Genomic DNA, 16,024 nt, shown 5'->3' with positions numbered 1-16,024 from the left:
TATAATGTGTATCAGGTGTAAAGTGTGTGTGTGTATATATAATGTGTATCAGGTGTAAAGTGTGTATGTGTATATATAATGTGTATCAGGTGTAAAGTGTGTATGTGTGTGTATAATACTTATCAGGTGTAAAGTGTGTGTGTGTATATAATACGTATCAGGTGTAAAGTGTGTGTGTGTATATAATGTGTATCAGGTGTAAAGTGTGTATGTGTGTGTATAATACTTATCAGGTGTAAAGTGTGTGTGTGTATATAATACGTATCAGGTGTAAAGTGTGTGTATATAATGTGTATCAGGTGTAAAGTGTGTATGTGTGTGTATAATGCGTATCAGGTGTAAAGTGTGTGTGTATATAATGCGTATCAGGTGTAAAGTGTGTGTATATAATGTGTATCAGGTGTAAAGTGTGTGTGTGTATATAATACGTATCAGGTGTAAAGTGTGTGTATATAATGTGTATCAGGTGTAAAGTGTGTATGTGTGTGTATAATGCGTATCAGGTGTAAAGTTTGTGTATATAATGTGTATCAGGTGTAAAGTGTGTGTGTGTATATATAATGCGTATCAGGTGTAAAGTGTGTGTATATAATGTGTATCAGGTGTAAAGTGTGTGTATATAATGTGTATCAGGTGTAAAGTGTGTGTGTGTGTGTATATAATGCGTATCAGGTGTAAAGTGTGTGTGTGTGTGTGTGTATATATAATGCGTATCAGGTGTAAAGTGTGTGTGTGTGTGTATATAATGCGTATCAGGTGTAAAGTGTGTGTGTGTGTATAATACGTATCAGGTGTAAAGTGTGTGTGTGTGTGTATATATATAATGCGTATCAGGTGTAAAGTGTGTGTGTGTGTATAATACGTATCAGGTGTAAAGTGTGTGTGTGTGTGTATATATAATGCGTATCAGGTGTAAAGTGTGTGTGTGTGTGTATATAATGCGTATCAGGTGTAAAGTGTGTGTGTGTGTATAATACGTATCAGGTGTAAAGTGTGTGTGTGTGTGTATATAATACTTATCAGGTGTAAAGTGTGTGTGTGTATATAATACGTATCAGGTGTAAAGTGTGTGTATAATGTTTATCAGGTGTAAAGTGTGTGTGTGTGTGTATAACTCTGTAAACAAGGGCACCCTCATAGACGTCATCCTGACCAACTGGCCCTCCAAATACACCTCCGCTGTCTTCAACCAGGATCTCAGCGACCACTGCCTCATTGCCTGTATCCGCCACGGAGCCACAGTCAAACGACCACCCCTCATCACTGTCAAACGCTCCCTAAAACACTTCTGTGAGCAGGCCTTTCTAATCGACCTGGCCCGGGTATCCTGGAAGGACATTGACCTCATCCCGTCAGTTGAGGATGCCTGGTCATTCTTTAAGAGTAACTTCCTCACCATTTTAGATAAGCATGCTCCGTTCAAAAAATGCAGAACCAAGAACAGATACAGCCCTTGGTTCACTCCAGACCTGACTGCCCTCGACCAGCACAAAAACATCCTGTGGCGGACTGCAATAGCATCGAATAGCCCCCGTGATATGCAACTGTTCAGGGAAGTCAGGAACCAATACACGCAGTCAGTCAGGAAAGCTAAGGCCAGCTTCTTCAGGCAGAAGTTTGCATCCTGTAGCTCCAACTCCAAAAAGTTCTGGGACACTGTGAAGTCCATGGAGAACAAGAGCACCTCCTCCCAGCTGCCCACTGCCCTGAGGCTAAGTAACACGGTCACCACCGATAAATCCATGATTATCGAAAACTTCAATAAGCACTTCTCAACGGCTGGCCATGCCTTCCGCCTGGCTACTCCAACCTCGGCCAACAGCTCTGCCCCCCCCGCAGCTCCTCGCCCAAGCCTCTCAAAGTTCTCCTTTACTCAAATCCAGATAGCAGATGTTCTGAAAGAGCTGCAAAACCTGGACCCGTACAAATCAGCTGGGCTTGACAATCTGGACCCTCTATTTCTGAAACTATCTGCCGCAACCCCTATTACCAGCCTGTTCAACCTCTCTTTCATATCGTCTGAGATCCCCAAGGATTGGAAAGCTGCCGCAGTCATCCCCCTCTTCAAAGGGGGAGACACCCTGGACCCAAACTGTTATAGACCTATATCCATCCTGCCCTGCCTATCTAAGGTCTTCGAAAGCCAAGTCAACAAACAGGTCACTGACCATCTCGAATCCCACCGTACCTTCTCCGCTGTGCAATCTGGTTTCCGAGCCGGTCACGGGTGCACCTCAGCTACACTCAAGGTACTAAACGATATCATAACCGCCATCGATAAAAGACAGTACTGTGCAGCCCTCTTCATCGACCTCACCAAGGCTTTCGACTCTGTCAATCACCATATTCTTATCGGCAGACTCAATAGCCTCGGTTTTTCGGATGACTGCCTTGCCTGGTTCACCAATTACTTTGCAGACAGAGTTCAGTGTGTCAAATCGGAGGGCATGCTGTCCGGTCCTCTGGCAGTCTCTATGGGGGTGCCACAGGGTTCAATTCTCGGGCCGACTCTTTTCTCTGTATATATCAATGATGTTGCTCTTGCTGCGGGTGACTCCCTGATCCACCTCTACGCAGACGACACCATTCTATATACTTTTGGCCCGTCATTGGACACTGTGCTATCTAACCTCCAAACGAGCTTCAATGCCATACAGCACTCCTTCCGTGGCCTCCAACTGCTCTTAAACACGAGTAAAACCAAATGCATGCTTTTCAACCGATCGCTGCCTGCACCCGCATGCCCGACTAGCATCACCAACCTGGATGGTTCCGACCTTGAATATGTGGACATCTATAAGTACCTAGGTGTCTGGCTAGACTGCAAACTCTCCTTCCAGACTCACATCAAACATCTCCAATCGAAAATCAAATCAAGAGTCGGCTTTCTATTCTGCAACAAAGCCTCCTTCACTCACGCCGCCAAGCTTACCCTAGTAAAACTGACTATGCTACCGATCCTCGACTTCGGCGATGTCATCTACAAAATGGCTTCCAACACTCTACTCAGCAAACTGGATGCAGTCTATCACAGTGCCATCCGTTTTGTCACTAAAGCACCTTATACCACCCACCACTGCGACTTGTATGCTTTAGTCGGCTGGCCCTCACTACATATTCATCGCCAGACCCACTGGCTCCAGGTCATCTACAAGTCCATGCTAGGTAAAGCTCTGCCTTATCTTAGTTCACTGGTCACGATGGCAACACCCATCCGCAGCACGCGCTCCAGCAGGTGTATCTCACTGATCATCCATAAAGCCAACACCTCATTTGGCCGCCTTTCGTTCCAGTACTCTGCTGCCTGTGACTGGAACGAACTGCAAAAATCGCTGAAGTTGGAGACTTTTATCTCCCTCACCAACTTCAAACATCAGCTATCCGAGCAGCTAACCGATCGCTGCAGCTGTACATAGTCTATAGGAAAATAGCCCACCCATTTTCACCTACCTCATTCCCATACTGTTTTTATACTGTTTTTTATTTATTTACTTTTCTGCTCTTTTGCACCAATATCTCTACCTGTACATGACCATCTGATCATTTATCACTCCAGTGTTAATCTGCAAAATTGTATTATTCGCTTACCTCCTCATGCCTTTTGCACACATTGTATATAGACTGCCCATTTTTTTTCTACTGTGTTATTGACTTGTTAATTGTTTACTCCATGTGTAACTCTGTGTTGTCTGTTCACACTGCTATGCTTTATTTTGGCCAGGTCGCAGTTGCAAATGAGAACTTGTTCTCAACTAGCCTACCTGGTTAAATAAAGGTGAAATAAAAATAATTTATTTTTTATTTTTTTAAAGAATGTGTATCAGGTGTAAAGTGTGTGTGTGTATATAATGTGTATCAGGTGTAAAGTGTGTGTGTGTATATAATGTGTATCAGGTGTAAAGTGTGTGTGTGTATATAATGTGTATCAGGTGTAAAGTGTGTGTGTGTGTATAATGTGTATCAGGTGTAAAGTGTGTGTGTGTGTGTATATAATGTGTATCAGGTGTAAAGTGTGTGTGTGTATATAATGTGTATCAGGTGTAAAGTGTGTGTGTGTGTATAATGTGTATCAGGTGTAAAGTGTGTGTGTGTGTATAATGTGTATCAGGTGTAAAGTGTGTGTGTGTATATAATGTGTATCAGGTGTAAAGTGTGTGTGTGTATATAATGTGTATCAGGTGTAAAGTGTGTGTGTGTGTATAATGTGTATCAGGTGTAAAGTGTGTGTGTGTATATAATGTGTATCAGGTGTAAAGTGTGTGTGTGTGTATAATGTGTATCAGGTGTAAAGTGTGTGTGTGTGTATAATGTGTATCAGGTGTAAAGTGTGTGTGTGTGTATAATGTGTATCAGGTGTAAAGTGTGTGTGTGTGTATAATGTGTATCAGGTGTAAAGTGTGTGTGTGTGTATAATGCGTATCAGGTGTAAAGTGTGTGTGTGTGTATAATGCGTATCAGGTGTAAGTTTAAGGTGTGTGTGTATATACACTGACTATACCAAACATTAAGGACCCCTTCCTAATATTAATGAATAATATTGAGTTGCAACCCTCTTTTGTCCTCAGAACAGCCTCAATTTGTCGGGGCATGGAGTCTTCAAGGTGTTGAAAGCGTTCCACAGGGGACCATTCTTGGTACACACGGGAAAACTGTTGAGCGTGAAAAACCCAGCAGCCCGGCACCTACTACCATACAACGTTCAAAGACAATTAAAGCTTGTGTCTTACCCGTTCACCTTCTGAATGGAGCACATACACAATCCATGTCTCAACTTTCTCCTTCTTTCACCTGTCTTAAGGTGTACCTGAATAGTTGCCATACTGCAGGATGTGTATAACATGTACATGGCGTGTGTAAGGTGTGTAACATGTGTATATTAAGGTCTGTGCACCTGAAGAATTGTCATACTGCAGGTCTACTGGAGTTCCGTTCCGGCAGAGACCCATGAGGAACGGGCTGTTCTGGAGCTGAACCAGGGTGTCCATTCACAGACCGATTAGACAGGCTAGATATATATATGGGTTAGAGAGTCTAGATATATGGATTATAGAGTCTATATATGGGTTATAGCTTCTAGATATACAGATTATAGAGTCTAGATATAGCCTCTAGATCGAGTTTTAGATTAAGTTCTGGATTCTTAATATAGTTCTAGAGTTTGTAGAATTAGATAAAAGGAAGGACCATTCTCCTCAGGGAGAGAGGGATGAGTAACCCAGGGCAGGGGGAATAAACACACACACGCACACACACACACACACACATACGCTGGAACAAGTGAGCTGAAAAAAGTGATTTGCCTAACGTGTCCCAGCAGGCTTTTCTGCTAAGAATACAAAGCTACAGAGAAACAGAACATGATTAGATGGTGCTGTCTGTCTGTGATAGAAGAACAAATGCCATTTAGCAAACGCTTTTATCCGAAGAAACTTAAAGTTATGCATGCATACATTTTATATACGGGTGCACCCGGTGATCGAACCCACTATTGTTGCAAGCACCAAGCTCTACTAACAGAGCTACAAAGTACCGTCTGTCTGAGACCACCAGAGTAGGCCACACCACTCTGTCCCCTCCTGATGGACTCCACATCGATTCACCTCTTCCCTGTGGACTGGTTTCACAGACTGCTAGAGCCTCACTCATGACCTAAAGCCCCGTTTCCTCCCTGTCCCCTGGTCTCACCGTCTCCTGGTCTCCCTTACACACCTCTGTCCCCTGGTATCACCGTCTCCTGGTCTCCCTTACACACCCCTGTCCCCTGGTCTCACCGTCTCCTGGTCTCCCTTACACACCTCTGTCCCCTGGTCTCACCGTCTCCTGGTCTCCCTTACACACCTCTGTCCCCTGGTCTCACCGTCTCCTGGTCTCCCTTACACACCTCTGTCCCCTGGTCTCACCGTCTCCTGGTCTCCCTTACACACCTCTGTCCCCTGGTCTCACCGTCTCCTGGTCTCCCTTACACACCTCTGTCCCCTGGTCTCACCGTCTCCTGGTCTCCCTTACACACCTCTGTCCCCTGGTCTCCCTTACACATCTCTGTCCCCTGGTCTCCCTTACACATCTCTGTCCCCTGGTCTCACGGTTTCTTCCCTGTACCCTGGTCTCACGGTTTCTTCCCTGTCCCCTGGTCTCACGGTTTCTTCCCTGTACCCTGGTCTCACGGTTTCTTCCCTGTCCCCTGGTCTCACGGTTTCTTCCCTGTCCCCTGGTCTCACGGTTTCTTCCCTGTACCCTGGTCTCACGGTTTCTTCCCTGTACCCTGGTCTCACGGTTTCTTCCCTGTACCCTGGTCTCACGGTTTCTTCCCTGTACCCTGGTCTCACGGTTTCTTCCCTGTACCCTGGTCTCACGGTTTCTTCCCTGTACCCTGGTCTCACGGTTTCTTCCCTGTACCCTGGTCTCACGGTTTCTTCCCTGTACCCTGGTCTCACGGTTTCTTCCCTGTACCCTGGTCTCACGGTTTCTTCCCTGTACCCTGGTCTCACGGTTTCTTCCCTGTCCCCTGGTCTCACGGTTTCTTCCCTGTCCCCTGGTCTCTCCCCATCTTCAACCGACACCACTCTAAACGCATGGCTGTGTGTAATGGGGCTGAGATATGGGGTTTGGTGTTAATGTAAAACAAGATGAATATGAACAAAAACGCATGCTCACCCCCCCCCCCACACACACACACACACACACACACACCCTGGGCATGGCGGGTCAGCCCTCTCCCCCCGATTGGAACATCCCTCCTGGGGGACTTTAGGTCTCCATGACAGAAGAGATTAACCAGGTATAAGGAAATAAAGATGTCTGTCTGAGGGGAATAAAAGGTTGTCCTCCTTCACGGACACTGATGACACCTGTAGGAGAGAGAAAAGTCACATTAAAAGGGGCAATCTGCAGTTTCTACATCCATTTCTAGACTTCTACATAATAATAATATTATTATATATTATTATTATTATTATATTACTTCTACATGAACGACACATACTCATTGATTCATAATTTATAGATGCCTCATGAGCTTAGTTCAACTATCATACTTCATCAGAATCCAAAATATAAACTTGTTTTATATGTACACAAATACTGTATAGCTTCAACAACATGGATATCATAAACTAGGTTTCCAATTGGTGACAGTTCTTGAAGCGGATATTTTAAAAAGCTTGGAGTGATTACATAGTGCACACCAAATGTACTTTTGCTTAAATCCTGATAGCTTTGTCACAAACTAAATAGCAAATATGTCTACTCTGGTCTGGACACCTGCGCTCAAGCCAACAGCTCACAGATAAGGTGCGGGTAGGTTAGTCTACATGATGACATTAATATTGATTAAAGAACAATATTTATATTTGTCAAGAACAGTCAAACGTCGATCATCACGTCACCAGAATAAGGCACATTCACCACACTGTGAAGTTCATCATTTATTTCACCTGTTGCCTAATAAACTGCATCATTTCCTGAGTCATACTGGGAGGACCACACAACATAGCATCACGTAACTCCAAATTTAGTTAGCGATACAGTAACCATCACATCCATTTGTGCATAAAAGGCGTTTTTATACAATTGTACCGAAACTTCCTGTTTCCATTACAGCTGACTTCCAAGATGGCGTAGCAGTTCAGACTTCTTTGTCTTCATCTTGTCCCATGTTTACATATTTTTTCCCCCTTTTTCCTTTGTATACATTTTTTTATCTCAATTTCAACATACTCTCCTGCAACTCGCCTCACCCAATGCGGTACGGATCTGCTATTTTTAATACTTTAGAACTGGAACCGCCAACAGAAGCTAGCCAGCTGACTAGCTACTAGCTAATAGTCAGTTAGCCACGGCTAGCGGTCATCAGCTGACTTTAGCCTGATCAACTCCTTCCAGTCTGCACAGCGCGTTTCGACCCAGAACATACCGGACTGCTCTTTCTCCATCTCTGGTTTCCTACTGCAAGCTCTGAATCTTTTCACCTGGATCATCACAGCTAGCTAGCTGCCCCGCCGATTCTACCACGACTGGTCTACCGACATAACCCGCCCGAGGGATGTCAACAGGCTCCGCCGTCGCGAAGTCCCCTGAAGGCCTATCCGCTAGCCTACTAGCCGCGGCCCGCTAGCTGTCTAGACAATATCGGACTGCTTGCTGAAGAGGATCATCAGCCAATTGGCCTGGACCCTTTTACTGCCTACACGGAGCCCTGCCGATCCAACACAACTGGTCGGCCGACGTAACCGTCCGAGGTGGCTACAACAGACTTCTTCTGTCGCAACGTCCCCCCTAAGGCCCGTCTGCTAGCTGTCTGAATTGCCGCCTCTCCAGGTCGCCAAGCTACTCACTGGTCCCTATGATCACTTGGCTACGTATGCCTCTCCGTAATGTCAATATGCCTTGTCCATAACTGTTTTGGTTAGTGATTATTGTCTTATTTCACTGTAGAGACTCCAGCCCTGCTCAATATGCCTTAGCTAGCACTTTTGTTTCACCTCTCACACATGCAGTGACTTCACCTGGTTTAAACGATGCCTCTAGAGACAATATCTCTCTCATCGTCACTCAACGCCAGGTTTACCTCCATTGTATTCACATCCTACCATGCCCTTGTCTGTACATTATACCTTGAATTGATTTTTTCCATGCCCAGAAACCTGTTCCTTTTATTCTCTGTTCCGAACACACTAGATGACCAGTTCTTATAGCCTTTAGAGGTGATGTAGAGGTGAATCCAGGCCCTGCAGTGCCTAGCTCCACTCCTATTCCCCATGCGCTCTCATTTGTTGACTTCTGTAACCGTAAAAGCCTTGGTTTCATGCATGTTAACATTAGAAGCCTCCTCCCTAACTTTGTTTTACTCATTGCATTAGCACACTCTGCCAACCCGGATGTCCTAGCAGTGTCTGAATCCTGGCTTAGGAAGGCCGGCAAAAATCCTGAAATTTCCATCCCCAATTACAACACTTCCCGACAAGATAGAACTGCCAAGGGACGGAGTTGCAATCTACTGCAATCTACTGCAGAGTTCTGCCATACTATCCAGGTCTGTGCCCAAACAATTTGAGCTTCTACTTCTTAAAATCCACTTCACTGTTGCCGCATGCTATAGACCACCTTCTGCACCCAGCTGTGCCTTGGACACCATATGTGAATTGAATGCCCCCCATCTATCTTCAGAGCTCGTACTGTTAAGTGACCTAAACTGGGACATGCTTAACACCCCGGCCGTCCTACAAGGTTGCCAGGTGCAGTGTTTCCTCCGACACATTGGTGCGGGTGGCTTCCGGGTTGGATGCGCGCTGTGTTAAGAAGCAGTACGGCTAGGTTGGGTTGTGTATTGGAGGACGCATGACTTTCAACCTTCGTCTCTCCCGAGCCCGTATGGTAGTTGTAGCGATGAGACAAGATAGTAGCTACTACAACAATTGGACACCACGAAATTGGGGAGAAAAAGGGGTAAAAACATAGGAATACCTAGGATAGGATAAGTAATCCTTCTCACCCCCCCCCTTTAAGATTTAGATGCACTATTGTAAAGTGACTGTTCCACTGGATGTCATAAGGTGAATGCACCAATTTGTAAGTCGCTCTGGATAAGAGCGTCTGCTAAATGACTTAAATGTAATGTAAATGTAAATAAAATAAACAGTTCAGAAATCCATAATCCTCCCTAAAATCTCACCAGAAGGAACAGTTTGATGGTTTCAGCCATGGTATTCTCATTGTCGTTGTACTGACTACCTAACAAGCATCGGGTGACTATTCTTCAGACTACCTAACAAGCCTCGGGTGACTATTCTTCAGACTACCTAACAAGCCTCGGGTGACTATTCTTCAGACTACCTAACAAGCCTCGTGTGACTACCTAACAAGCCTCGGGTGACTATTCTTCAGACTACCTAACAAGCCTCGGGTGACTATTCTTCAGACTACCTAACAAGCCTCGGGTGACTATTCTTCAGACTACCTAACAAGCCTCGTGTGACTATTCTTCAGACTACCTAACAAGCCTCGTGTGACTATTCTTCAGACTACTCAGGTACCTCAATCATCTTAGTTTGTTCTTATATGACCAGACCAGGAGAAAGCCTATTTTTTTTTACAAATTCACAAACTAAACAAATTAATTTAATGATTTTGTATGCATACAGTAACTAAGATTACTTTTCATATGCACTTTATATATATTTTGTTTGAATTTTGTATTGATAAAAATAGTCCCTTATTCCACTAAAGAGAGTTTATATTCTCTCTTACTGCAGAGAACACTTTGATCTTGAACATAATTGTCTGTTGAGTTGAATTTCAAGAGCTGGATAAAAACTAGAGAGTTTATACTTTAAGTTGATATAAAATGGTGCAGATTTCAGTTCCTTATAGCTTACTTTCACTGCTCCTACATTTTTGACTCATCCTACAGCTAATACTTTGATATTACCTTTGTTGTTTTGTTAAATTCTATAGTTTCTCGTAAATGAAAGAGGGTGTTGTTTAGTCTTTGTCTATAGTTTCTCTTAATGCTAGGGGGTTACAAAAAAATGTGAAGGCCTTATTTTATTTGCAAAAACAACTTTGAACAGATTTGAATTATATATATATATATATATATATTTTTTTTTTTAAGAGTCCCACTCCATTTCTGCTGATGCCAACTTCTGGAGGTCACAGTGGGGCAACGATATTTGTCTTTCCCATGGCTCTGAACGCTCCGCTAGGGTCATTACAATGAAACATACCTTTGGTGGTAATATTCTACACTCGGACTGGATAATGTATACAGTTGAAGTTGGAAGTTACATCTTTGCCAAATACATTTAAACTAGTTGTTTTCACAATTACTGACATTTAATCCCTGTAAAAATTCCATCTTAGGTCAGTTAGGATCACTGCTTTATTTTAAGAATGTGAAATGTCAGAATAATAGTAGAGAGAATTATTAATTTCAGCTTTTATTTCTTCCATCACATTCCCAGTTGGTCAGAAGTTTACATACACTCAATTAGTATTTGGTAGCATTGCCTTTAAATTGTTTAACTTGGGTCAAACGTTTCAGGTAGCCTTCCACAAGCTTCCCACAATAAGTTGGGTGAATTTTGGCCCATTCCTCCTGATAGAGCTGGTGTAACTGAGTCAGGTTTCTAGGCCTCCTTGCTCACACACACTTTTTAAGTTCTGCCCACAAATTTTCTATAGAATTGAGGTCAGGCCTTTGTGATGGCCACTCCAATACCTTGACGTTGTTGTCCTTGAGCCATTTTGACACAACTTTGGAAGTATGCTTGGGGTCATTGTCCATTTAGAAGACCCATTTGCGACCAAGCTTTAACTTCCTGACTGATTTCTTGAGAGGTTGCTTCAATATATCCACATAATTGTCCTTCCTCATGATGCCACCTATTTTGTGAAGTGCACCAGTCCCTCCTGCAGAAAGCACCCCCACAACATGATGCTGCCACCCCCATGCTTCACGTTGTGATGGTGTTCTACAGCTTGCAAGCCTCCCCCTTTTTCCTCCAAACATAACGATGGTCAGTATGGCCAAACAGTTCTATTTTTGTTTCATCAGACCAGAGGACATTTCTCCAAAAATTACAATCTTTGTCCCCATGTGCAGTTGCAAACCGTACTCTGGCTTTTTTATGGCAGTTTTGGAGCAGTGGCTTCTTCCTTGCTGAGCGGCCTTTCAGGTTATGTTGATGTAAGACTCGTTTAACTGTGGATATAGATACTTTTGCACCCGTTTCTTCCAGTATCTTCTAGAGGTCGACAGATTATGATTTTTCAACGCCGATACCAATTATTGGAGGACCAAAAAAAGCCGGTAAATAAAAATCGGCCGATTTAATCGGTATTTCTAATAATGACAATTACAACAATACTGAATTAACACTAACTTAATATAAAACATCAATAAAATCAATTTAGCCTCAAATAAATAATGAAACATGTTGAATTTGGTTTAAATAATGCAAAAACACAGTGTTGGAGAAGAAAGTAATATGTGCCATGTAAAATATGTGCCATGTAAAATATGTGCCATGTAAAATATGTGCCGTGTAATATGTGTGCCATGTAAAATATGTGTGCCATGTAAAATATGTGCCATGTAAAATATGTGTGCCATGTAAAATATGTGTGCCATGTAAAATATGTGCCATGTAAAATATGTGTGCCATGTGATATGTGTGCCATGTAAAATAGGATAAAGTAATCCTTCTCACCCCCCCCTGCCCTTAAAAGATTTAGATGCACTATTGTAAAGTGGCTGTTCCACTGGATGTCATAAGGTGAATGCACCAATTTGTAAGTCGCTCTGGATAAGAGCGTCTGCTAAATGACTTAAATGTAAATGTAATATGTGTGCCATGTAATATGTGTGCCATGTAATATGTGTGCCATGTCAAATATGTGCCATGTCAAATATGTGCCATGTAAAAATCTAACGTTTCAGTTCCTTGCTCAGAACATGAGAACATATGAAAGCTGGTGGTTCCTTTTAACATGAGACTTCAATATTCCAAGTAAGACGTTTTAGGTTGTAGTTAATATAGTATTTATAGGACTATTTCTCTCTATACCATTTGTATTTCATATACCTTTGACTATTGGATAATCTTATAGGCACTATAGTATTACCAGTGTAACAGTATAGCTTCCGTCCCCCTCCTCGCCCCTACCTGGGCTCGAACCAGGAATACATCGACAACAGCCACACTCGAAGCATCGTTACCCATCACTCCACAAAAGCCGCGGCCCTTGCAGCGCAAGGGGAATAACTACTCCAAATCTAAAAGGGAGTGACGTTTGAAACAGTATTAGCGCACACCCAGCTAACTAGCTAGCCATTTCACATTGGTTACACCAGCCATTAGGCTGATAGGCTTGAAGTCATAAACAGCGCTGTGCTTGCGAAGAGCTGCTGGCAAAACGCACAAAAGTGCTGTTTGAATGAATGATTACGGGCCTGCTGCTGCTCAGTCAGACTGCTCTATCAAATCAGACTTATTGTATAAAAATACCTCTTCGTTTTTAGAATATTGGTTCTGAAATAATATCCTATTGGTGAGCCAACTGGTAAATGCAGAGGGTATTTTACTTCATTATAAGGAATTCTTATCATTTTACAAGATCCCTGTAACAGCTAAAGGTATTGCAATTGTTTTAGAGCTATAGGAACCTTGTTTCAACAGGATGTTGTATCTATACCTTGTCATGCCTTATTGGAACACTTTTATTGATAATATCTGTTGGGAAAATGGTTGGATGTTGCTACACACATACCTACTTGTTAACAAAATTAAGGATGTTTATTTTTAAATTATTCACATATATTATGCTGCCAATCACTATATGAAAAAGAAAAAAGAACATATATTCAAATTGTACCTTTTGTAATGACCACCCAGAAACAGTGTTGCATTTTTTGGGCATTGTATTCATATAAGGAATCTGTGGCAAGACATTAGTAGATTTATATTTGAGCACATTTATTAATATTTTACACTATTTTGTAGAGATGTACTACTTATAATAATAATAATAATAATATTACTTGGATTCTTTACCTACGATTGAAATAAATTGAAACAATTATGTAATTGATTATATTATTCTTTTGCCCAAATTTCGTTTCACAAATATACATTTACAAACAAAACACCACATTTTATTAACTTGCAAAAATAATATTTATTTTAAGACAATTAAATACTCTGGCAACTAAAAAAAACTGTTAAAATTATAAACGTGTGTATGAGGTCCTTTGTACACACACACACACCCCATGTACTTGTATTGATTTGTAAATTTTAAAAATCAATTTAAAAAGTGAAATAAATAACACTTCCTGATTTTGAATAGGAGGAAATGGATCAGTCCTAAACAAGGACACATGCACAGCGAAACTGTTCCATTATCGTTTATATACAGTGTTACCTCCGATGGGTTAAGTTGCCAACATGCACATTATCATGTTGACTTTTCTGAAATGGCAGCTAGTTACAGTCCGTTAACGTAAACTACGTAATTCAAACCGCTAGGCTCAAAATGGCAGAGGATATGGCGCAAGTCATAAAAAAACAGTAGTATGGCCATATTACGTTATGCAACGATTTTATTTACGTGATGAACTTCCTGGGCTGCTGGAATTAGACCTTTTAAATGTGGTGCTTTTAAAATAAAAGTTGTCTGAGATGGTGACACATTTAATAAAACTAATATTGCTAGATAGTGTCTGTAAATTGCGTCATCTGTTGTCATCCATAGCGGACACCTGGACGTGTAGCTAGAAAACATTACAACAAGACAGAGGTCAGAAGGAGAACCTTTGTGTCGATACAACCTTAAAGGTCCTGTTCTACCAGGCTACAACTCACCCTTAGAGACGTCTGCCCTGCCGAGTCTGGTCTGGAAAAAAACCCTACTGTATGTCTGCTGTTGGCTATTCAGGGGCGTTTTCATTACGCCAATTATGTGGCATAACATTCCGGATACGAAACAGGGATGGACCTTCCTGATTTGTCCAATAGAAACTCTCGTTTTGCTCTGTTCGCTTCTGTGGTGACGTTTACGTTTCCGTAACTAATACACCGCAGCTGCCACTTCCGTTCGGGTCGATCTGATGATAGGTTAGACATTTCACTGTCTCTTCTTATCTATGATGAAAGAGTCATCAATGTGAGAAGATATCCATCCCATTTCATACCAACACTAAAAAAGGGATAATCAACTCGGGGCTCTATGGAAAAGAAATCAACACCGCGGAAAGTCGCTCCGCTACCGCGTCATGGGACGCAGCCCCTGGTTGATTAGCCCTTACATACCATGCCTATAATTTAACACATTTACCACTCTAACTGGGTTCAACATCCGCTAGAAATGGGTTCATTTACCACTAGAACTGGGTTCAACATCCGCTAGAAATGGGTTCATGTACCACTTGAAATGGGTTTAAGTTGGATAGAAAGCTACAGTAGGAGCCGTGGTAACCAAACAGACTCGCTAGTTTAGCTTACCAAACCATCATTCCTAGCTTGCCATTATGAAAATGGAATTTAACAATGTCAATAATGTTTTCAATTCGACTTTAGCTTTGAAAAGCAGCTCAAACATAGAAGATTAACTATAGAGTGCTCGCAGTTAACACACGACGCCTCCTGGCCGCCATGTTGGAAGACCAGCGCAGTTGCTTCCCCAAACTGTATGAGAACGGTACCGAAAACGAGTTGCATCTTCACCACTGTCATTCCCTGTGTGCTCTAACAAGGGAAGAAAGACAACGGAGAAAACACATTACAGATTCCCCGCTATCATGAAACACCGAGATAAGACTGAAGAACTGTCAGAAAAGCGCAGAAACCTTTTTGCCCGTTAAGACCTGAACCCAGACAGCTGTCAGTACAGGGTCTGCTACGATCATTTCATCACTGCTGAATCAAGTCTGATCCATTTAGAGTTTAGCTGTTATGCTTACCAGGTGTTAACAACACTAAATTAGCTAGATAGTTTATAGTCGAGTGAGTTTTGGGGAAGACATTTTTTTGTCACCATAAAAAGGCATATAACAAATGATTGCATGCCTCTATCATCGCATTTGCAGACTAATGTAAGCCTAGCTGCCTAGCTACTATTCCTAATGTGATGAGTAGATTGGATAGTCATATTTTAGGCTATTAATAAGCACGTAGTGGCATAGGTTTATAGGCTATATCAGAGACGTTTCATTCCTTTGCACAGGAAACATGTGGCGTTTGATAAACATTTGATGCAATTCTACAACACGTTATATGACGAGACATTGGCTAAATACGCCACATTACTCTACTAACAACATATCAGAAAAAACACCGTGTCTTGAATGCAACTATGTAATCTAGAATATTACCTAAATTTGACAAAAACTGTATCCCTTCTAGCCATGACCATGAAAAAGGGAGACGCAAATGGTAGTGTGACGTCCATACAGCCTGGAGGACAATCTTGTCCCAAAAAACTCCAGTGGTTATTATATATCATATGATAATCCAATGATCATTTG

At 42.2% G+C, this 16,024-nt stretch overlaps 1 protein-coding gene across 4 annotated transcripts in view; it reads right to left on the bottom strand.

Annotated features, from left to right (window-relative positions):
- The window catches only part of LOC124015734 (inhibitor of apoptosis protein-like), a 90,502-nt gene extending 74,478 nt beyond the window's left edge, over positions 1-16,024 (bottom strand). Inside the window, exons 1-3 of one of the 4 annotated variants that reach the window (XM_046331182.1) lie at positions 14,364-14,528; positions 6,011-6,848; positions 4,892-5,967 (exon numbers count right to left, since the gene is read on the bottom strand). In XM_046331182.1, coding sequence (XP_046187138.1) covers positions 4,892-4,985 — 94 coding nt within the window. In that variant the 5' untranslated portion in view covers positions 4,986-5,967; positions 6,011-6,848; positions 14,364-14,528. Of the gene's footprint in view, positions 1-4,891; positions 6,849-14,363; positions 14,545-15,871 lie in introns of those variants that run through there. The other 3 variants (XM_046331172.1, XM_046331198.1, XM_046331190.1) reach the window with 3 other exon arrangements.

Source organism: Oncorhynchus gorbuscha, linkage group LG02 (assembly GCF_021184085.1).
Source record: "Oncorhynchus gorbuscha isolate QuinsamMale2020 ecotype Even-year linkage group LG02, OgorEven_v1.0, whole genome shotgun sequence".
NCBI lineage: Eukaryota > Metazoa > Chordata > Actinopteri > Salmoniformes > Salmonidae > Oncorhynchus > Oncorhynchus gorbuscha.
The sequence above is the reverse complement of the archived record's forward strand: the minus strand, read 5'-3'. Positions and strand labels throughout refer to the sequence as shown.